Below are 23,090 nucleotides of genomic sequence, written 5' to 3'. Positions count from 1 at the left end.
TACCAGTTATCGTTCTTTTACCTTATCTATTCTGGACAATGAATTACATTGATTTCTATCCAATTTCTTTCCACTTCATTCTATGATATGATCACTGTGACTGGATGAAAAATTTTAAAGCTAGATGTTGTTTTCCTGGATAATGTTCAGTGCAATTTGATTCACCCGATTCTTTCATACTTTCTATATATTCTTCTTGAGTACATAATTCCAGAACACAGAACTGCTTTTCCATGAGAGAACAGAATTTCTTTTTGACAAAAAAGTTAATTTGGTTAGATTTTAATTTTATATCTGTCTATATAATGGCAGAAAATTTAGGTAGATAATTTTACTACGTGTTAATCAATGCCCCCACTTTCACTGGCATAACATTAGCATGATTTTAAACAAAGTGAAATATATACCAAGAGCTATATAAATTACAAATGTGGCTTCTAAATTCTCATTTTATTAACCTAAGGGTTGGATAAAAGAGATAAAAATGTACAATCACAATACCGTTTAAACCAGCCAAAAGCTGTGCATGCAATGCCCACTAGTATGAGATATTAAAATTGTGTGGGGAAAAAAAACATAAATTCCAAAGTAACAAATGTAATTCTGCTATTGCAAAGGTATTCTAACACACACACAAAAAAACACCCATTAACAGTGGTTACATTAAAAAGGAGTAAAGATTATTTATTTTCTTCTTTATACTTTTATTTCCTAAACTTTATACAGATACAAAAAGTACAGAAAAAGACAAATTTAAAACAGTAAAAGGTGGTGATGGGGAAATCACGCCTGCTCTGCACATTCATTATACTTTAGATGATTAACAAAAGGAAAGCAAAGCTATTATTCAGCTGTGCTCAGTAAAGACTGCAATATCTGTTGATTTTTGATTCATTGAGTGACTCCAGAGAGATACTTTAAGTATTAGGTCAGGTTCACTAAGAAATTATTAAGTGGGAATGATGCTGGCTGAGTCATTTCACAGGTTTTAGTTACAGCAGTCCCATTCCAATACTTATATGCAAACATCAACCATACGGCATGCCTTTCTCAAACTACTTTATTGGGGTTATTTCTTCATTACTATTTTCTCTACTACATGTAATTCTTAGCAATTGCCCCCACATATTAGGGTGTATCATGTTCTAGTCAAAGACAATGTTTCCAGAGTTTTAGTAAATATGATTTCCAGCATTGGTTCTGTGATATCCTAATCTTCAGCTATGTTATTAAGTATAGTTGACTCCTGAAATCAACCCATTTCTCTTTAATTGCTGTTGGGGTACTTAGTTGATAGATTACAGAGACATGAGTATGCTTTATGATAAAATGAAGCAAGTATGCATGTTCCAGCTTCAAGAAATTTGGAGTATCCATGTGAGGAGCTAAATGTCATGGTAAAATATATCAATGCAAGTTAATCACTTTTTAAGATTATCTCCCATTTTCTCCTTTAAGCTTCTGGCCACACTTTAAAATTATTAAGAGTGCTAGACCTGAATTAGAAATCATGTGAAGATAGAACAGTAATATGAAAAGCAACTGTTAAGTATTTTTTACATTGGCTGCAACTTTACAATGGCTCCTATACTAGGAGATAGAGGGAAGTATCAAAGCAGAAATAAGGGATCCTAGTAGAGGCCCATCATATAAGAATATAATCCAGCAATATGGGCAGGAATTAAATGAAATACAAAATTTTAGGGGACAATGGAGAAAACCCATACTAGTAATCAAAGACATTCACAGAGGAAATTGGTTGATTTGTGAGTGAGCCCCTCACCATAAGAAATGTTTGAATATTCTCACACAGGTTAAATGATCAGATATTAGATATCCAAAGTCACAGTACATTCCAACTCCAATATGCAGACTGGGAAGGGAAGTGCAAATAGAAGAAAAAATAGCGCATTAGCTTGAGTAAAGAAATGTGGGCCTTTTAATGCGCTTACTACTTGTCCTCTGTCTTCCTCCTCTGAACCAATAAATGCAAACATTCTCCTAGGCTATTAGGTCCCTTTCTATGCTGTCTTCTTATAATAATCTCTTCTCTTCCCAGAGCTGTCACTCACAACTTTCTGCATGACTCTTAAATCTTCCTAACAATCCCTGCTTTCTGTCAAGAGAGCTAGTGATATTTCCAACTGTTCAGTTCATCCATACTAGTAGCTACTGAATGATCAAACATCAGCAATTCAGTATGCCAGACCCTTATCTTTATTATATTTCTTCTGTTTACATTTCATTCTTCCAACAGCCCTTTGAAGTAACTCTTACGCCCATTTTTAGGTGAAGAAACAGCCAAATAAAGTTTTCTTGTCCAAGGCCACATAAAAATATACATATTTAAGTGGCAAAGCTAGAATCCACATTCAAGTCTGTGTGAGTCCAAAGAGACAAGGCATTATGGGAGCAATTACCCTCCCTTAAATATTTCACTGGTAGTTCAAATGCAAACAATACTTTAAAAATCCAATTTATTATCTCTGTGCACGTACACACTTGCACACACACACACACAAGCTCAACATCATCTCAAGTTTGGAGACTGAAGTCATCTATGGCCTTTCTATCTTTGTAACCCATTATTATGTATCCAGTAGAACCAACACTAGTCACTAAAGCCTCTTCTCACTGCATTGGTTCTATCTTGAGTACCTCACTGCTAGATTTAAAATTATATTTAAGAATGTTAAAATTCGTTTTCTGCTCCTAGTCAGTTGCAGTTCCAATGTACCGCTACAGTGTAAAAGAGTTCTGCCCTTCAAAACCTTTGAAAAGTTCTCCAAAGGCTAAATCAAAGAAAATTTCTTATTATAGGTTCTTTATCAATATGTAACAACAACATTGTTTCTTATTTCTCTTCAATGTGGTTCTCACACATTAGCATGATATAGTCACCTAGAATACTTGTTAGAACCACCCAACCAATTACTGTGTTTTAATACTAGTTTTAGATCCAGTATGAAAGGGTGGGACCCTAGAATTCACATTTTTAAAAATATACCAGTTTCCAAGGGATGATGAAGTTACTGAGTTGGGAACTGCATTTTGAGAAACCCTACATTTCAGTTTACACTTGTTGAAGACAGTGACTTGCCCATGTTTAGAATATTTTAAGTGTTTAATTTTCCTAAGGCTACATATAACTCATGAAAATAGTAGCATGCGCTTTCCATGTAGTGTGATGGCTAATGCAGCAGTCTGGGCCTCGTTGAGGAACACCATGAGCAAGGCCATGAGCATTTACAACAAAGCAAGAGAAGCATTTCAATAGGATGGATACAGGGTGCAATGGGGACCCCCAAAGGGGCAGCTAACCCATTCTTGGGGGTTCAGAGAAAGTTTCCTGTCCATTTAGTCTATCACGAATGTTAGAAAAGTTGGACAAGTGAAGGTGACATGAAGACTGTGAGACGAAATATAAATATCTTAAGCAATTTTCAGTAGTAGCTCAACATAGATGGAAAAGTTGGCAGAATGAGTACATGTTCTCATTGGGTTTTTCTCAATGACATTTTGCAAAAGCACTATTCCTTCTGTTTTTATTTTCTCCCACCTATAAAAGCTTACCTATTCATAAAGGGTCATATTACATGGGACACACATCATAAAGCTTCTCAGAGCTAGAACCATTTTTTCCTCATGTGAATCCCACAGGCTCACTACATTGTTTGTGGCATGTATTTCATGGACTGCCTCTTACTACGTGTTTTACCATACTGTCTCCCTACCACCTACCCACACAAAACTGAGTTTCAAGGGGTCTAGGAGAATAAATATTGAATCTTATTATCTGGATATCCCTGCAATCAATAAGCTAAGATGTTTTACTAATGGCAGATGCAGTATTTTTTAATTACTTGACTAGTGAGATGATGTGACACGAGAAAGTAAATGTTTAGGAGACAATAAAACATCTACAAACTACAAAGTGGGGGTTTTAGTTTTATGTGCAAAAACCAAGATGTAGTATTAATTTTTTCTCTAAATGTTATATACACTTAATTCTAAATACATAACAGACATTCTTCATATCAAATTTAACAAATAAATGTTCTTATAAATGAACATTTGAAAAATTAGCATTTATATTTTAGATACTCCAAATCTAAAGTCATAGAGACAGAGCTATAGTTCTTACTTGTCATAAAAAGATTCTGCTTTAACAATATTGTTAACGTTTGTCCTTTCCCCAGATTATTTAATCTATATTACATTCACAGACTGGAATAAATTTTTCAAAAACTATCATATACATGTTACACAAAGTACAGCTTATTAGATATAAACATTTTTCACATATGCTGAATTACTACCACTATCATTCTAAGGTAGCAAAAGTCAGTGTCTTCATGCTGAATTACTACCACTATCATTCTAAGGTAGCAAAAGTCAGTGTCTCCAAGCACTGTTAAGTCATAACTCTCAATGTACACATTAGAATGTCCTTATAAACAACATAAATAGGACTGAAATGTCCTCAAAAGTTTTAAGGGATCCCAAGTGTTAAAATCCAGCGACTCTGTTTTCCTGTGAATAGGGCTTGCAATTGCCACTATCAGGCTGAAGTAGACAGGTTTTCCTAGGTGAAGGACAACATAAATTGTTGGGCAACTTGTTGGAATGGGTTGGTTGGATTCAGTGTGTAACAGGCTTTGGAGTTAGTGATGAAGAAATTAGAGGCTTTCTTTCCTTTTGATATACAAAAGGAAGAAGTTGCCTCTGAAACCTCAGAAGCTTGTCCTAGTCGGTTTCCAAACAGCTAGTGAATTGTATGACTAACACATGGAAAAATCTACTCTGCGATTGCTTGTCAAGTTATAAGCAAGCCTAAGAGTAAGAATTTAAGTCTGATAACCCAGACTTTGTTTACCTTTGTCACAGCTGTGTTTGGAGTTACAAGAGGGTGCCCCTATAGTCAGTAAGACAGAAATTTCTGTCATTAACCTTCACACAACAAAGAAACAGCTTAACATTTACACATGCTTTTGGGCCTGTGTAAGTTCTTACTTACAGGTTGTAATACATGAGAGGTTTTGACAAGGAATTTCAAACTTGGGGTGTACCTATATGAATGTCAGGTGATATCAGTCACTCAAATGTCCTTCTGCTCTCTGTGAAAGCCTAAAGAGATTTAATTCAATATACAACCCATCACACTGCAACTATGACACTCTGTCTTTGCCAAAGATTTTGGAGCTGAAATATTTATTATAATGTTCTGTTCCTTTGCATTATGAAAAAGCTATTTAAGTATCTAATGAAATCAGCATTTTATCCCAATGAGTACCTTTCTTAAACAAAACAAGCTATGTGGAGGTAATGTCATATAGTTACAAACATTTCAGAAATAACAAATTTTAACACATAGTAGCTTTCAACAATCTTTGAAACACTAAATCTTGAGCACCAACCCACCAACTTCACTTTAATCTTCTTCACATAATACCAATGATAATGTCTTACAATATTAAATTATATTTGAAAATACCCTAATTTTGTTTTTCCACAACCACTTATTTATTGAATGCAAAAGTAGAGAATTCCTCCATGGTTCAAATATAAAGAAATATAAATTTAAGGGTGTACATTCAGTAACTATATGTAAGAAAAATTTTAAACTCCAGAATGGAGTAATATATATGTAAGCAATTAATTCAGAGTAGTTGGAAATCTCCCACAGAGTATCTGTTTTAAATAAAACCTTTATATTCAAATTTTTATAAATAAGATTGGAAGAGATAACCTTGGGAGAAAATAAAAGGAACAAACATTTGCAAAGAAGTAATATAGGAATGAAATGTTCTATTCTTCATTAGAGGAAAAACTCTAATATTATGTCTTTAAACCATTGAGTTACTCTTGACTTCATATCCCCATAACTTTAAAACGTACTTAATCCAGGTAAAAAAAGACTACATTAGGAAAAAAATTTTAAGACATTTGGTTTTTATGTGGCATGTGGTTTTGATTTTACTGTAAAATGTGGATCATGTTGAGCTGCTCATAATCTGAACTTACATGTTTAAGTATTTAATATTTTCATGTGAATTTCAGATAGTCACATATGTAATGTGTACAACATAATATTTAAGGAGAAAGCACAGAGACCATAATTCCTCACTGCTAAAGACAGAACAGAACAGAAAAAAGAAAACCAATTTGAGCACTATGACAAGTTCATTCTGTTTTTCCCTCCTATTACACACCACTTCCCTGGAAATTTTGTCTATAATGAAGAAGTTCCGAGCTAAATGAGAATTTTTACATTAGCTCATGACGATACTCATAGAAGAAAGAAAACAGGAATCATAAATTTTCTTTTAAGTTTTACTAGTTATCCACATACTTTTAACCCAAAGCGACATATTTCCCTAACTTGTTATTGCATTATTTCCTTTTATCTATCACATAAATCAACTGCAGCCTATGTGTCACTCATGGGTCTACTTCTATGGCAAGCTGATTGACAAACTGTGGGTTAGTTTAGCATCTTGACCACATACTTCTCTTTCCCTTCTTCCATCTTAATATGGTATTCAATAACAGTGGAGGTCAAATGTTTATTTTGGAGGTTTCATGGTTCATATTCACATATCTACAGAAAATGAAATCAAAGCCAATTTTTTTGTCCTTTAACATCCAATAACACGCAGTTTCCAAAACATAAAACTGAGTGAGTCTGAAAGCCCCTAATATGGAACTGAGAGAGGAAGTAAATAGTATTATAGTGAAAGGCTGTGGGGTAGAGATTTGATCACACCATAGAAGCTTACTGTCCCAAAATGTAGTAACATAATTTAAAAGAACCATAATAATACAGGTTTCAAAACTAAAAGTTCTATAACTATATTCAGATAGGTTAAATTTTCAAATAATTTTGTAATAGCATATATTTGGAAATACTGAAAGTCCCAGCTGTTCCTGTAGTTCATTGCCATTCTTAAAGACATAGGGAACGGTGTATTTTATACCAAAGAGCCCTACCACCTAATCTAAGGGACGAAACAAAGTATCACTATTAAAATCTATAGCTCCAATTTATAAGAATTCTGAGAAAGAATAAAGAAAACACCATCTAAAATTACAAGAAACAGTGTTTAAATTGAATTTAGGAATCCAAATGAAAAAGTAGTGAAGAAACCAAGCTGGCTGTGGTTTGGTGACATGTAGCTGAAGAGGCGTGAACCTATTCCCCTAAATCAAATACAGTGTTGTAAATCAACATTACCATAATAAAAACAATGAAATTTAAAACAAAGAAAAAAATCCGAAAAGTATAACGTGTAAATATTTACAATTTTGCCATGATTAACTTAAAATATCACTTACTGGCAAGATATTTAACAAAGATACACTTACTTGAAAATACTAGTAAACTTTATTTATCATATGCACATTAATATAGCTAAATGAACAACATTCTAAGTCTTAATAAAAATTTTTACTTTTAGAACTTCTCTAATATCTATAAATACTTAGAAATTTTAGAAGTCATTTTACCAAAATTCCAGCAACTCAAATAAAAACGGTAACTCAATGTTGGCTTCAAACAGGGTCATAATGAATTCTCTGCTATTTGTCCCAGCTAAAAGAAAATCCTTTACTGCCCAGTACTAGGATAATGAGATGTGAAAGTAATCAGTAGCTACAATACCTAAAATTCAGCTGCTGAACTGATTAGAATGTTAATTTAGTGGCTGAAACCTGTATTTAAAACTTGGGCTAAATAACCTAAAATGGTATTAATATTATCATTATCTGTTAAATTCCTATTTTATGGTGTGCTAGTGTAATTCCCTTTCACATAGTACTTTAAAATTTTTTATCAGGCAGTTAAGTGCTACCTACTAATTGGCCACTATTAATATAGATCAAAAGTGTCTGACCAACATTTTCCTTTTTGACAGTGATAGAAAAATAGGTAAGGTTATTGATGCTGATATGCAAATGAGGCATACACTTAATAAGCTAGAATAGGCAAGAACATCAATCAACAGATACAGTTTAAACATATAAAATAATCATTTCTAAGGAAATCTTGTAAAATTCCATGTTAAATGATTTGATTATAGTAACTATGTGCACATTGAAAAATATATTCTAATAGTGAAAATATTATAGAGTACTCATTTTTAAAAAGCAATTACTCTTTGCTTGTTGAAGCAATAAGAACTGCATAAACAAAAAAGAAATCAGGATGCAGAGAGCTACAGAAAAAATAAACCGGTTAATAGGAAGCCACCAATGTTAAGAGAGCTACAGAAAAAGTAAATTGGTTAATAGGAAGCCACCAATGTTAAGGCATCATACAAATTGTCTCATTTATGTAAAGACTTGGGATAATAGTTTTTTTTTTTAATTTGATAACAAAAAAATAAAATATACTATTGGATTTAAAGTAATGAATTGATTTCGCTAAGCAAAATTATAAATATATATGTATATATAAATATATATATGGCACTTCAAAATCAGTTTCCACACATTCTCATTAAACTACAATGTGATGCATTCCTTTAGTTTTTGATAAATGTCTCTTCATTACTTTTTCTTTCTGAAAGGGAACAGTTCATCTATTTCAGAATACCATTTTTTCTTTGCAGAATTATTTTAAGGTATTATCACAACTATTTATTAATAAATGTTAAATAACATGCTAACATTTAATTTCTGTAAAAAGTAACACCCTGTGTTTATAGGATTAAGATATTTTGGGGGGTACACCAAAATAGACCCATATGAAGCCTCAGTTTTCAATATTTTGTGTATTTGGATTTATGAGATACGTACTTTTCCCTTTGAGAAAGAATAGAATTGGCAAAAAATGGAACAACCAAAGGGGTGAAAAAGGGAGGAGAAATACTCATGTGAGAAGCGTTGAGGATCGTAAAGAAAGGGAAAGGAAAAGGGAATTAGAAGAAAAGTAGCAAATAAAGCAATTTGGTGAATTTAAATTGAGAGACAGCACACCTAGTGTCAACCAGAATCATGATATTGATTGCACTCAATGAGCCATCACTTCTGCTAAAGTCCAGGGAAGGGGTGGGAGAAAGAGATGGTAAAGGAGAGATGGGCTTTAATGGGTCTTTATACTCTCCATCCATCCTGATTAGGCTGTCTTCCCTCTTGAACAATACTCTCTTGGTGTTCTGGGGTTGAGGGCAAGGATGAATTCAAAAATCAGGGAGGCATCTTTGAGAACTACATAAATGAAGTTAGAATGATATTACAGATAACACAATAGTCTTTGAATTTTTACCCTTTCCCTGGTCCCCTGCAAGTCTTGTTCAACAATATTTACACTATTCATCTACCACCTCTCACTAATCTTTGTCCAATATCCTGACTATCTGTTGCAATCTATCATCTTGACTATCCCAACTTGGTTATTTTCTATACTAGTAGCCTTTATAGCCACATCTATGAAACCATTTCTTGATAGAATGTAAGAAGGTTCCAGGTTCCAGATGACATTTCCAAGTAATAGTAATATGCTTTAATATTTACACAAAATAAAAGGAAATTTTTCCAAATGCTGGATCCAACCATCACATATGCCACTCTTTTCAAGTGATATTCCTAAGAAGAAAGTATCTATTTTTAGCATGGATAGAATCTTTAGAACACTTACACACCAAAAACAGTATTAACATGAAATTTAACAGATTTATTAGGAATATGCCCAAATAGATTAGTAACTATATATAGATATATAAGGTCTCATCAGCTAAAAAATAACGTGATTAAAGTGCGTTATGAGGGCAGAGTTGCTGATTCAAACCATGCCGAGGCATCTCCCAGAGAGAGGGATGTAGTGGCAGATGAAGTGGTAAAAATCTTGGGATATTCCAGCAGCTTTTGAGGAGTTGGATCTTCAGTGGCAGGGAAGACATATGCAATAGGACTCAATCTGTTTTGATGAATGTTCATGACATTTTCTTCTTCCTACCTGGCAGCCAGTTTCTCAGCCTCAGAAGTATGTTGATTTGAAAAGCTTAAAAACCACTTATAATAAAGAATATATAGTAACATGAAAAAGGACATAAAACTTCCAGTTTCATTTCAAGTAAGAAAGGACTTAAAAAAAAGAAGAAACAACTAGAAACATACACTCATCTAGTTGTACATCTTGAAGATATACCATACTAGCAATTTCAGAAAATTGCATTTGAATTTGATTTATTCAACTTTCTCAGACTTAAGAAAAATTTCAAATTGCTTTTCTATGTGTTTTAAAATAAGAAAAGTTATCTGATTTTATATTTTGTGCTATTAACTACAGCAGTGGGAAATGTCTGAATTGCAAAAAAATACTATGTGGGCTAATAACATGCAAAATTACAAGATTTAACACTACACATTTCATTATTGAGTCTAAATTGGTATAGAATAATACTGGCAATATGTCACTATTCTGCTTAATTAATTAGAGGAGTAAAAATATAAATTAATGTAGTTAAATGTATTAGGACATACTTTTGTGTAACTTTCTATAATATTATAAGCAATGTCCATGGCAATAAAAGGATAGAAGAGAGAATTGCAGACTACAAATATTTTATACTTGTTTCAACAAATTTATCAACCCATCAAAGCTTTCATAGTAACAACCCAGAAAATTTACCATTTTATCATCTCTGTATATTGTCTAGTAAGAAGCTAAAAGCACTGTGAATAGCACAATGCAGGCAATGACAAGAAAAATAGGGCAGAGCAGGCTGCAGTTAATGAAATGCACCAGTTTTATACAAATATGCCTCTTGTACACAAAGAAGAAAATCTAGCAACTGGTCATATTTGTAAGCAAATCTGCTTTCACAGAATTCAACACATTTTCGTGTCAGCGAATGTCTCTACTATAATCTACAATCGCTTTAAGGGTCTAGTAGCAGAGTGACACTGGAGAAACTGGGCTCCACTGGCCTGATAGTTGGAGCAGGTACTAGGGAGGCTGGAAAGTTAATGCTCACTGAGCTCCTAACAGGAGCTGCCATTGTGCTAGCTGCTCTCATAGCTACCCTAAGGGAAGGAGGGAGTCAGGAAGTGCAGTAAAGTTAAATTTTAACCCCACTTCCAATTTTAGTAAGCAGATCCACAACTCCAGTCATGAAAATTTTCTTTGCTGGTCTCCAGGTCCTTGCCCACTTAAAAATCTCACTAAGTCCTGTGTTAGAATTTTTTCCCTTTTGTTTGATATTTTTGAATTTGAGTTTAAGGAGATGTAATAAAACCAAAGTGCATGGGCCTTCAAATGAGAGAGTACTGAGTTGTAGATGAATTAGTCATTCTGAATCGTAATTTCCACCCATTTTTTCTTTGTAGGATTAGTGTAAAGAGTAAAAGATATAAAACATGTAGAAATACTTAACAAGATGCTTGGCACACTGTGAAACCTAGGAAGCATTGATTATGGTTATTACTATGAAAAGGTAAATTGATGCTTGAACAGTTACCATAACTCCCTTAAAGCCACAAATTAATTTCAGAACAAGAACTGGAAACAAATTCTCCCAGCTGTCATTCTGTGCAGTTTTCAATATTTTAGAATATTCCTGTGAAGTAAAGATGAATCTTCACATTCTTACAGTACTTTAATGTCACCAACCCATATAGATTTCATTATTTCACTTGTATTCTCTCAAAGACTTTCATATTTGTTTGACAAACTTCAGAATCTTTGCCTCACAAAAAGTATCCTTTTAAACAACTTTTGTTTTTGGCAAGAGACTAATTTCTATCCTTCTAGAATTGATCAGCTGGAAATTGGTACAACTGTCCAACAGATGTCATAGCTGTTAAAGTCACACTAGAAATAGAGGCAGCAAGAACATCTGAAGGGAAGAGGGAGAAGCTGCCTGTCTACTAATCAGCCAGCTTCCTCATCCCATCACTCTAGTCCTCATTCTAGAGGACAAGAAACTTTAGTCAAGATAACCACCCTTCATATAGCCTTTAGTAACAAGTTTTTTTTTTTTTATCACCAAACTACTCAGTGTGTGCAAAGGCTTTGTCAATTACCAACATTCTGCTTTAGTCTGTAATTAACCTTATAGCACAAGCTTACTTTTCTGAACTTTCATTAATATTTAGTCACTTAGATAATGAACCAATCAATTGAAGAAAACCATGACATTAATTATCAATGTTCAGGAGGCTTTCCAAAATATCACATACTTGCTAGTTTATGCAAAGAAAAATCTGAAATGGCTTCTTTCTGCTAAGATTAGAATCACTGAGAAAGATCAGCCATTTCACAAGAGTCTTTTTATTCCCAAAATAATATAGCCTTTCTTTAAAAAATTTTCTTCTATGACTAAAACATACAAAAGCAATTTTAGTTTAAAGGTGTAACAGGAAATAAAAACTCACTTTGAAGAGTTAGTGAGTAGAATATTTATCAGAAAAAAAAATCTTTATTTTTTTCCCAAATGTGATTATATTAAATAATCAGGCTATTTTTACTTCATTTTTGTCTTAGAAAATACATTTTATTTTGGCAGAATGGGAGAACAGACTGAATCAACTCAGAAAACCGTTTTCTACATTTTTCTTAGAAGATTAAGAAAAATAACCATTGAGAATCTATAATAGGCACAGAATGACACTGTCAGTCTTAGCCCAGAAAGAGATTGATGAGCTTCATAGAGAAGAAGCATTTTATGAACTTCTTTAGTTAAGTGCAGTAGTTTTAAAACGGAAACTTATTCTTTTGGGGGAAATGAAAAGCCAATTCAGCTATTAAAGTTAAATTAAAAAAAAATTGACATTCAAAATTAACCAAACAAAAATCTACTGGGCACTTTAATGAACAAATTGATATTAAACTAGGTGAATGTATACTGTTACAAAATTATGTACTAGGCTATTCAATAATTTGTAAAGTGAAAGATAAAATTTCTATCAATAAAGGCTGAATTTTAATGCATCCCCATGTTAATTTCTATTCCCAAATTATTATGCCAGTTCCTGCAGTGCAAGTTAACTGCGCCTGCCTGTATAGAAAGGGTTATCTAACCTTGACAACCAGCAATATTTCCATGTGCTCTTTAAAACTATGCCTTACATTCCATGAAATAACTAAGAACAATATTTCTTCATTTACTTTTTAAAAGCCTATTCAATTATTTTGTACCCAAATAAGCATTTTATTTCACTGGCATTCTTTTAAAGTGTTAGCAAGTTTTTATATTAGTTCCTCCCACTGACTCGTAAGGTAATTATACATACCACAGTCTGATGATTAACTTGAATCACTTCATCGCCAGCATGGATTTTCTTGCACCGATCTGCAGGTGACTACATTTAATATAAAGGAAATGATAAAGAATGTAAGTTTTATCAGTCATTTCCTCCCTCTGGAAATACTACAGTAAGTTATTCTTCTTAAATTAGATCAAGAATCTAATTATAGTCTACAAGGAATTAAACTGATAAGAATGGTTAGTATTATTTCATATACTGTTTACATGCTATATAAAACCAATGAAAGAAAGTACAAATGTAAAACAATACATTGATATTTATGTTACAGAAGACAAGTATGTGTTTGGGAGCATTAGAGGAAAATTATAATTGATATTAACCTCTGCAAATATATAGACAACTCCATAGGCAACTTTGTCCTACTGGGTAACTACTGCAATTGTATATTTCAAAATATTATCTTTTTACACTTTGATCCTTTCCATTAATGTAAATAATTTATATCAACTTTAGCAAATAAGTATCTCCCAAGTACATGATCAGCATCAAAGCTTTGTCAACTGATAATTAAGTTGCTAATTTATTCATTACTAATAACATCAATTCTGAATATCTGAACAAAGCAATTAACTTAAAGTTACATCATATAACAGTAACCTATTTCTTCTGCTTTATATAGTGCAATACACTGTCAAACAAAATGACCTAACATAAACTAAAATACCAACATTTCTACAGGATGTAATAATTTTATAACTTGTTCCCATTATAGAGTAAAATAAAAAAATAAAAAGTAACATTGGTAGGTTATTATTGGCAAATTTTATGAATTATTTAGGAAACTAAAGTGAGTTTACCTCACTTTATGATAACACTGCTGGTCTGGGTAATGAATTTAAAATATTGTTTTTATTTATCCTCCAGTGACTACTGATGATTGATTATATATATCATTAGACATTTTGAGGACAATATGTTTACAGAATATTGAATATATAGAAAATGTATCTTTAAGAAAAATACTTTTAGGGGGACTCCCTGGTGACCTAGAGCTTAAATGTCAGCACTATCATTGCTATGGCCTGAGTGAATTCAATTACCAGCCAGGAAGCTAACCCACATCTGGTGCAGACAACCTCTCCTATTTGGCCTGCTGTTCCCCTTAACAGCATATTTCACTAAACCTGACTTTTCTGCTCCCTTCTCTGTCTCTGGTGATTCCTCTCACCCTCCCTTACCTCTGGGCTACACCCCAGTTCTTGCATGCATAAATAAATAAGTCTTAAGAAAAAAGAGAGAGAGGCGTAGACTTTGGAGCAGCTGAAGCACAAGGTATTTCCGGACAGTGCACTAGGGAGGAGGGAGCTGAGCAGAACAGGACCTGAATAGTCTATAGTCAGAGGGCACAGTGTCAAAGTTCAAGGATTGCTATCAAATTTGCAGCATGAATTGGATCCCTAGCCAGTGAGGTGACCACCCCAGTTCTTCTACAAAATAAGCATTTTTTAGAAGAAATACACATTTATGTATTTATGTGTGTTAATTTACTTATCAGACATAGTTATACACACTGTTATTTATCCATTAGTATTTATTGAAAACTAAGGAAGAATGATATGGTGATGGAATCTGTCAAGTAATATGCTACTTTTGAGAATCTGGAATAGGATTCACTTTCAAAGTGATTTCCAGTTCTTTTTTTTGGTTACTTCCAATTGTTTAAAAAACAGAATTCTTAAAACAATGTTAACCTAAATTCAATAGATCTTATATTTATATTAAAACTTACTCAGCACTAGAAAGAATTCAAGATAAGATATCTCAACGAACCCCAATTAATGAAGTAATAGTGAACTATTAAAACTGTAGATTTATAATAGTGAACTATTAAAAATGTAGATTTATTATATAGGTTTACATAATAAATGTAAATTTATAACAAAAATAAATAGGCATACGAGCTAAACAGGGAGATTCCTCCAAAAAAGACATACAGATGGCCAACACACACATAGGAAAATGATCATCATCACTTATCATCAGAGCAATGCAAATCAAAACCACAATGTGATATCATCTCACACATGTGAGAATAGTCCGTATCAAAAAGATCAGAAACAATAAGTGTTGGCGAGGATGTGGAGAAAAAAAGAACCCTCTTATACTGTTGTGAAGCATATAGATTGGTGCTGCACAAAACCAGGAAGGCAATTTCTCAAAATATTGAAAGTAGATCTACTGTATGATTTAGCAATTCCACTCTTGGTGTCTACCCAAAGAATGCGGAAAACACTAATTAGAAGATATACACGCACTTCTATGTTCATTGAAGGACTATTTACAAATAGATAAGTTATGGAAACAACCTAAGTCCCCAAGGACAGATGAGTACATTAGGGTGATGTGGTGTATATACACAACTAAACACTCAGAAATTTAAAAAAAAAAAAAAAAAAAAAGACGAACTCACATCATTTGTGACAACATGGGTGTAACTGGAAGAGATAATGTTAAACAAAATAAGTCAGAAAATGAAAGACAAGTAGTAGATGGTTCCATTTAAATGCAGAATATGGAAAAAAACAAAACAAAATGTCAAAAAACCCCAAACCAACAACAAACCCTAGAATCTGATCAAAACGATGAGACTACATAGGGGAAGGAAAGGGTGGGCAGCAGTGTAAGGAGGAGCCCACTGGAATGTGGTAGAAGACTGTTAAGTGCCTTGGTAGGTGTGGTGTGGTAACATGTATCTGAAGAGATTTTTGTTACCCAACCTCTGAAACATATATAGTGCCATAAATCAATCTCAAGAAAAACAAAATGATCTGCAAGGAAAATGAGTAATAAATGGGAGAAAATAATAAAGCTTCAAACAATAGCTAAACAAAAGGATAGATTCATCTAGGATATGAACTCTATAAACAGGATCATAACAAGAACAAAATGTATTTATTTCAGAAACCCTTAAGAATGGGCATTATACCAAATCAGAAAAGTACCTGGGAAGTTTGGGAATTATCACTTAATAGAGCTCTAACTATAAAGTCAGTCCCTGTATTACCTGGTCCACAAATGATTTTTTTTTTAAAGACTTTAAAGAAAATTTTCAGTGTTAAAAGGAATTCTATAGGCAATTTGCCCAAACCCCTCATTTTATATGAGAAAACTGAGTAACCATGGCAAAGCATGGTAACCCACTTAATGAGCAAATTTTACTAAGACTCAACATATATTTAACTAGAAATGAATGAGGGCATCAAAATTAATACTTTCAAAATGAAATTAAATGAATTCAATATATGATTTATATTTAAACTACTCATAGAAACATTCTTTGATTACTTGTCCATCTGTCAAATATTACTGAATAATTAATAAGAACAATGCATAGTGCTCAACTATTTTTCACAGGCCCCCAAACTGTAAAGAGTATGAACTATCAATTCTTCAAGTTATAGTTTAAAATCATTATTTCTGTTATTTCTTCTCTGATTTTACTTGAGAAAATTTATTCTCCCCTTTGTCCATCTATGCAAATTTCACTACCTGTTTATATAGTTAAGCCCCTACTTGCACTCCTCACGGCCAGTGAGCTAATTTAATTTAAAAATTTTTCAATATCTAGTCCTGTGCTTAGAATACAAAGAACATGAAGCAGAGGCTCATTTACTGGACACATAAATGATCAAATGAATGTACAAATAAGTGAAAATGGTGAGTGGCAAGACTATATGAAGAAAATGTTGAGTTTTTTAGTAAAAATTGCTGGTAAAGTATTGAGATCAATAATAACTTGAGCTTAAATTAATTCCCCTTTAGTCTTCTCTGAAGGAACACAGTATAAACATGAAATTTGTCACAAGCTCAGCAAATGCTTAGTTCAGAGAATGGCAATATGGGACTCCCAAAAGCAGGCAATGAATTGGTATGCTATTCAAATCTATAATACTGATTGTGTTAATGCCCAACATTATCGTTTCAAATTTGTATAGCTCTTTATCAGAAAGTCATACACATCAGCTTATCTGATTTTCACAACCTAGTGAGGCATGTAGTACAAGTGTTACTTTTTTAACAGTAAGTGATTTGCAAAAATGACGCTGCCAGAGGGTGCAGAACTGCTGTGGGACACAGGCCTGGGAACCCCTGGACCACTGCTTGTAGTGGTTTTCAAACTCGAGCATATCTCAGAAACACCTGATAACACAATCTCTTAGTAAGAATCAGGCTGGTCCCCAGAGTCTCTGATTCAGCTCTGGGGTGGGCCCAAGGACTTTAATTTATTGGACACATAAATGATCAAATGTTCCCAAGGGAGGCTGGTGTTGATGGATCAAGGGAGGGAATTCAGTGAGAAAACCACTGAGCTATAACATCTGCTGGATTCAAATGAATTACATTGCAAGTATTCAGAAAGCCTGACTTTCCATTGTCTCTATGTTACATAATTTCTTAATATGCCTAAACTGTTTGATAGATGAAGTGGTTTCTTTCAGGTATCACAGTAACTTGTCACAAACCAGAAAATACTGAGCAAAGACAAATCTCTAGCTGTGAACAGAAAACATGATTCCCTCTACGAAAATAGCTATGTTAAACTAAATAAGTCAAATTCTGTTCAAACCAATACTTTTAAACACAATATATCTTTTTCAGCTTTAGCTCCTAATCTGTTCAAGTCCCCAGTAATCACCCTCATTATGTAAAATATAAACCTCCTTAACAGTAAGAGGAAAAACACACCAAAATTTGAAGTATTACAATACTTACATTTTCTGTAGTTCCAGTAATTACATGGAGGCCATCATATGTTGATTTAATATACATACCCTAAGAAAAAGATAGTATCAGAAAAAAAATGAACCAATTAGAATAACTTCAAGTATATTATAACCTCATTTACAAAAAAAAAAAAAAAATTACCCTACTGAGTTTAAATTGCCATAGACAAGTTAAAATTCATGTCCCAGAATGAATCTGTAATAAATAATGCTGTCTCTAAACTGGTGAAAAAATCCTATTTAAATGCTCAGTTTTCTAAAGTTGCTCCAAGAAGCCTGCACTCAATCAAACAACATGTTAGAGATAATGTGGAGAAAAAGGAGACTTTGCACACTGTTGATGGGAATGTAGACTAGTCCAGGTTGTATGGGAAACAGTATGTAGATTTCTCAGGGGAGTAAAAACAGATAGCACATCTGATCTGGCAATCCCACTCCTTGGTATATATCCCAAGCATGCAAAAACATTGCATATACAGGATGTATGAATCCTATGTTCACTGTAGCACTATTACAATAGCCAAGTTTTGGAAATATCTCAATGCCCAAAGAGTGGGTTAAGATGAAGTGCTATCTATTCACAACAGAATACTGCTCACATTAAAAAAAGAGATAAAATATTGCCATCTGCGAAAAATGGACAGAACTGGAAGAGCTTATGATAAGCAAGATGAGTCAGAAGAAAGAAAACACAGGATGGTGTATCTGAGGACTATAAGAGAAACAAAACAAAGGGTCAGATAAAACCAAACTAAACAAATAGTAGATATCTGACTGTAGAATTGAGGGTCCCAAAGGTAGACAGGGAGGAGGGAGAGTGAAATAAGGAAGGGGCTGTGGTGGAGGATGATGGGTACCTTGCTGGCGGGTGTGGTGTGTAACAAACACCTGAAGGGTGTGGCCCTATATGTCTAAGTCATATACGGTGTTGTAAGTCAATGTTACCACAATTAAAAAAAAAAAAGGAGAGAAAGAGAATAACTACCTGATAAATGGACTCTCTAGGAAACACATAAAATACAGCAAAATAATTCAATATTCCAAATAAAGAACATACTTCATTTCTTCCTAAAATTCTTAATTGTATGTTCTATGGCAAAATAAGTTACAATGGAAAATTTACATATCAGTATGTTATTAGCCTGTTACACTTGATACACATTAAATAGTAAGAATTGGTTCATACAAAGCTCCTTTGCCTACAACTAAATGGAGACAGAAGAGTGATATCATTTGTATAAACTTTTTTTCCTGCTCTTTTGTGGTATCTTGTATTTTCTACTTTTATTTGTTATTGATGAAGTTTAGTAATTATATTCAATTATCTCTATATCAACAATTGAGTAATCTGTGGCAATCCCCCTCCTAATAAAGAAGGTGAGATTTCATTTTCCATTTAAACAAAGCCATCTTAGAAAACGATTCATTAACATTTAAAGATTATTCAGAAATTCTGAAACTGTGCAAGCTTTAAAAACAAATAAATGAAAATTTTAAATTATGAGTAGTGACAGGAGTTTAAAGGAAAATTTATCGTAAGAAAGTATTCATATTTTGAATAGTCAAATATTTTCATTTATGTAAGTCAGGAAAAAAATCATTCCATAAATGGCATTTTTTCCTCTTTAAAGAAGAGTCTTTGGGGAAAAATTACCTGAATTTTACCTACAGCATTGATCTCCATTTCAAAATAATGATTTCAAGAATAAAATATTAATTTTAATGAATGAAGGTATGAAACACAGCTACAATATCATTGCAAGAGAAACATACCTAAAAGTACTATGTAAAGCAAACCAATACTGCAATGCTAATTTCCTGTACCTTTGTGATAGATAAGTGTTTTCATTGAAAGTGAATAAGAAACAAACAAAAAGTACTGGAGCTCATGGTATGGAACTATTAAATCTCTGGGCAGGTTTTTATTCTTTTGTTTTGTTTTTAAAGATTTATTTATACATACAAGAACTGGGTACAGGCCAGAGGTGCAGGGTAAGAAGATTCACCAGACAGAGTGGGGAGCAGAAAAGACATATCTACTGAAATACACTGCTGAGGGGAGCAGGGAAAGAGACTGGAGAGGTCTCCATGTGGGTCACCTCCCTGTCCCAGGATCAAACTCCTGCTGCAGTGGCTGCAGATAACTTCATAGTGCTGAGACTACCCCTTATGCCACTGGGGAGGCCCTAGATTTTTATCTTAAGCCATTTCAGTAATGTCATATAACCAAAAAATTGGTATCAGATCCAAAAATGGTTATGTCTGGATCTCTAATGTGAAACAAAATGAACATAATTTTAAAGGATGATTTACTTGTAAAATCTATCCTTTTAAATGAAAATTCATCACTTTATGTAAATAAATAACCTCAACAAAATTACAAATAAAAATTAAGAAACTGGTCAGTAGCTCTTGGCTATGACTATATGACAATTAATTTTTATGTTACATACAGTAATATTTTACCTTACATTGGTGACAAGTGTATAAGATGCTAACTTTTGAAGTTAGTATTTATGTCCTTATTTATTAGAAGGTAAATAGAGGGGTAGAGTGTGGTGGGAACAAACTGGGGCAGGGGCCCAAGGGCATAAGATAAAGGGAGATGGGTACTTGGGGTAGGTGAGTGCGGTGATGGACATGTGAGGAGGTGTGAACCTGTTCATCTGTAGACAGTGCTATAAACCAATGAATAAATAAAAAGAAGGCAAACATAATGAAGTCACAGAATATAGAAAAGGACATGATTTTTCCTATCAGTGACCCCTCGTCCCAGGGCTCCAGTAGTATTTACTGGTTAGTATGCCAGGGACTGTTTGAAGTACTTTAGATTTATTTTCTAAGAGCCTAAATGGTAGAAAGACCACTACCTCTGTTTTTGAGATGAGGAAACTGAGGCACAGGGATGCTGGGGGTTGGCCCTGGTGGTGAAGCCATGTTTGAAGCCCAGTCTGACTCCAGTGACCATAAAATCAACCACTAGGTTGCTGATTTATCTACTGATCAACAGGAAAATCTTGCACCTCCACTTTTCTTATTAGATCATAACATTCAGAAACCATGGCTGTTAAAGTCATCACTAACATCTATTCATATTTTTTTTTAAAAATTTATTTACTTGTGCATACAGAACTGGGGTACAGGCCAGAGATGCGGAGGGTGAGAGAATTCACCAGAGACAGAGTGGGGAGCAGAACAGGCAGGCTGACGAAGTACACTGCTGAGGGGAGCAGCAGGCAGGTCAGGAGAGGTCTGCCGCGCCATGTGGTCACCTCCGGGGCAGGCGGGAATCGAACTCATGTGGAAGTGGTTTTAGCTTCTTAGTGCTGTGCTTTAACCCGCTGCGCCACCAGGGAGGGTCACTAACATCTATTCTTAAAGAGTAAGACCTCTGTACATTTACTATATAAAATGTTATAAAGGGCAATTGGGCTTGATATTTTACAAATTTAGTTACCCATGTCTTGTTTGAAAACTATAAGGAGAATTTACTCATTTTTTCCACATTGCTTTTAACACTGTGCATTACTGATTACGAATAAAGGTGATCAACAAGACCTCTAACATCATAAGTAATTTATTAGGTCACAGAGAAAGTCTAGTATCCTAAGATGAATGTTCAGAAAGACTGATAATTTTCGTGATAATAAAAGATCATGAAATTATCTAAGTCCCTGAAAATAAAACCTGTGTGTAATTAATTATTTCACATACCAGGAACTTTAAATTTAAGTTAAAGCAATAACTATTAGTAATAGGATGGCTATTGTCATAACAATGTTGTATAATTTATACTAAAGCTAAGTTTTACTGATGGGTACAAATATTTTTAAATACTTAAGGAAGGATCTAACTGTGTACATGGAGTTCAGTTTTAATGACTTCATGGTTATGAGCAATAGGATAAAAATAAAGCACAATTTTAAAATGTCACAAAGAATAAAGATACTCTGTTATGCATTAGTTCCTTTCCTAAACCCAATAAACCGTTTGTTGTTTAATAATCAAAACTGATTTCTTCATTCTTTTTATCTCCTTCAAGTAGTATTAATGAGAAAAATGGTCAAAAGTCATGTACCACAAGAAAGTAAGAGAAGTTGCTTGGATGAGTTTCAAACTAATCATCTTCTGAATAATGAAGAGTCCACAGAAATACATCTGATCACTTGTTCACCTCTGAGAAAGTCAAACAGTTGGAGGATATGTAATTCAAATGGCTCTTTTTCTGGAACTGAGACAAATCTGGTTTTCCAATTTCATCAAAACCTTCATTCTTTTTTACAAAAAACCAAAACAAAACAAAACAATTAATTCTGGACCTGACTCCAACAGCTCCCGCTCTACCATTCGGCTTGCCAAAATGACATTTGCTTCACTCTGCGTCCAAAGTTTGGTTAACCAACGGGAGCCAAAGTAACCTCACAGTCAAGTCAACGGAATAAGTCATATTTGGAGATGGTTCAAGTGACTAAACAGAAAAAGAGGTTTCCCCAAGCTTGCCCCCTCAAACCCCTTTTTCTCTATCTAAATCATCCCTTATCTCTGATCTAGTTTCATAATATCCCAAGAGTTTTCATTTTCCTTCCTTCAATTTCCTGCTAATTAAGGTCTAAAAGCATTTTAGATGCTAGCTTTATACATTTAATCCTAACTAAGCACATTCTCCCCCATACTTTATAATGCCCATACTTTATAATGTTCAATAATCTTAAATCTAAGAAATACTAGGAGATTTTGCTAATTAAGTAGAAAGCTGAACAATGTATCCAGTTTATGAATGGTATAAAAAAGCTGCTTACCTTTTACCAATGAGAGATGCTCTGTTTAGAAAGTGACAGAAGACTTTCTACAGTTGTCTCTAAACTACTTAAACTTCATTGAAGCTTGCTATTCTCCCACCTCTTTCTTTTTCTCTCTTACATTTACCATTTAGACAGTTCCTAGGGCTAAGTACATGCTAAATATTACCCAAATCTATTTATTACAAATGTGACTGACAAAATTTACTACAAGGTGGCTGATTTTTAGAAAACTTTAAATAAATAAGTCATGTAAAATTTTATTTAGTCATACCTTTTACATGGAATCAGAAAAATG

The 23,090-nt window shown here is 33.5% G+C and overlaps 1 protein-coding gene across 1 annotated transcript in view; it reads right to left on the bottom strand.

Moving 5' to 3' along the window:
- Positions 1-23,090, bottom strand: part of CNKSR2 (connector enhancer of kinase suppressor of Ras 2) — a 207,601-nt gene that overhangs the window by 110,537 nt on the left and 73,974 nt on the right. The window contains exons 7-8 of the mRNA XM_004690082.1: positions 17,983-18,042; positions 13,234-13,302 (exon numbers count right to left, since the gene is read on the bottom strand). Coding sequence (XP_004690139.1) covers positions 13,234-13,302; positions 17,983-18,042 — 129 coding nt within the window. The remainder of the gene's footprint in view (positions 1-13,233; positions 13,303-17,982; positions 18,043-23,090) is intronic.

This window comes from Condylura cristata, unplaced genomic scaffold (assembly GCF_000260355.1).
Source record: "Condylura cristata isolate star-nosed mole 26May11 unplaced genomic scaffold, ConCri1.0 scaffold00027, whole genome shotgun sequence".
In the NCBI taxonomy this organism is placed as follows: domain Eukaryota; kingdom Metazoa; phylum Chordata; class Mammalia; order Eulipotyphla; family Talpidae; genus Condylura; species Condylura cristata.
Note: the sequence above shows the minus strand (reverse complement) of the source record. Positions and strands in the feature narration are given on the sequence as shown.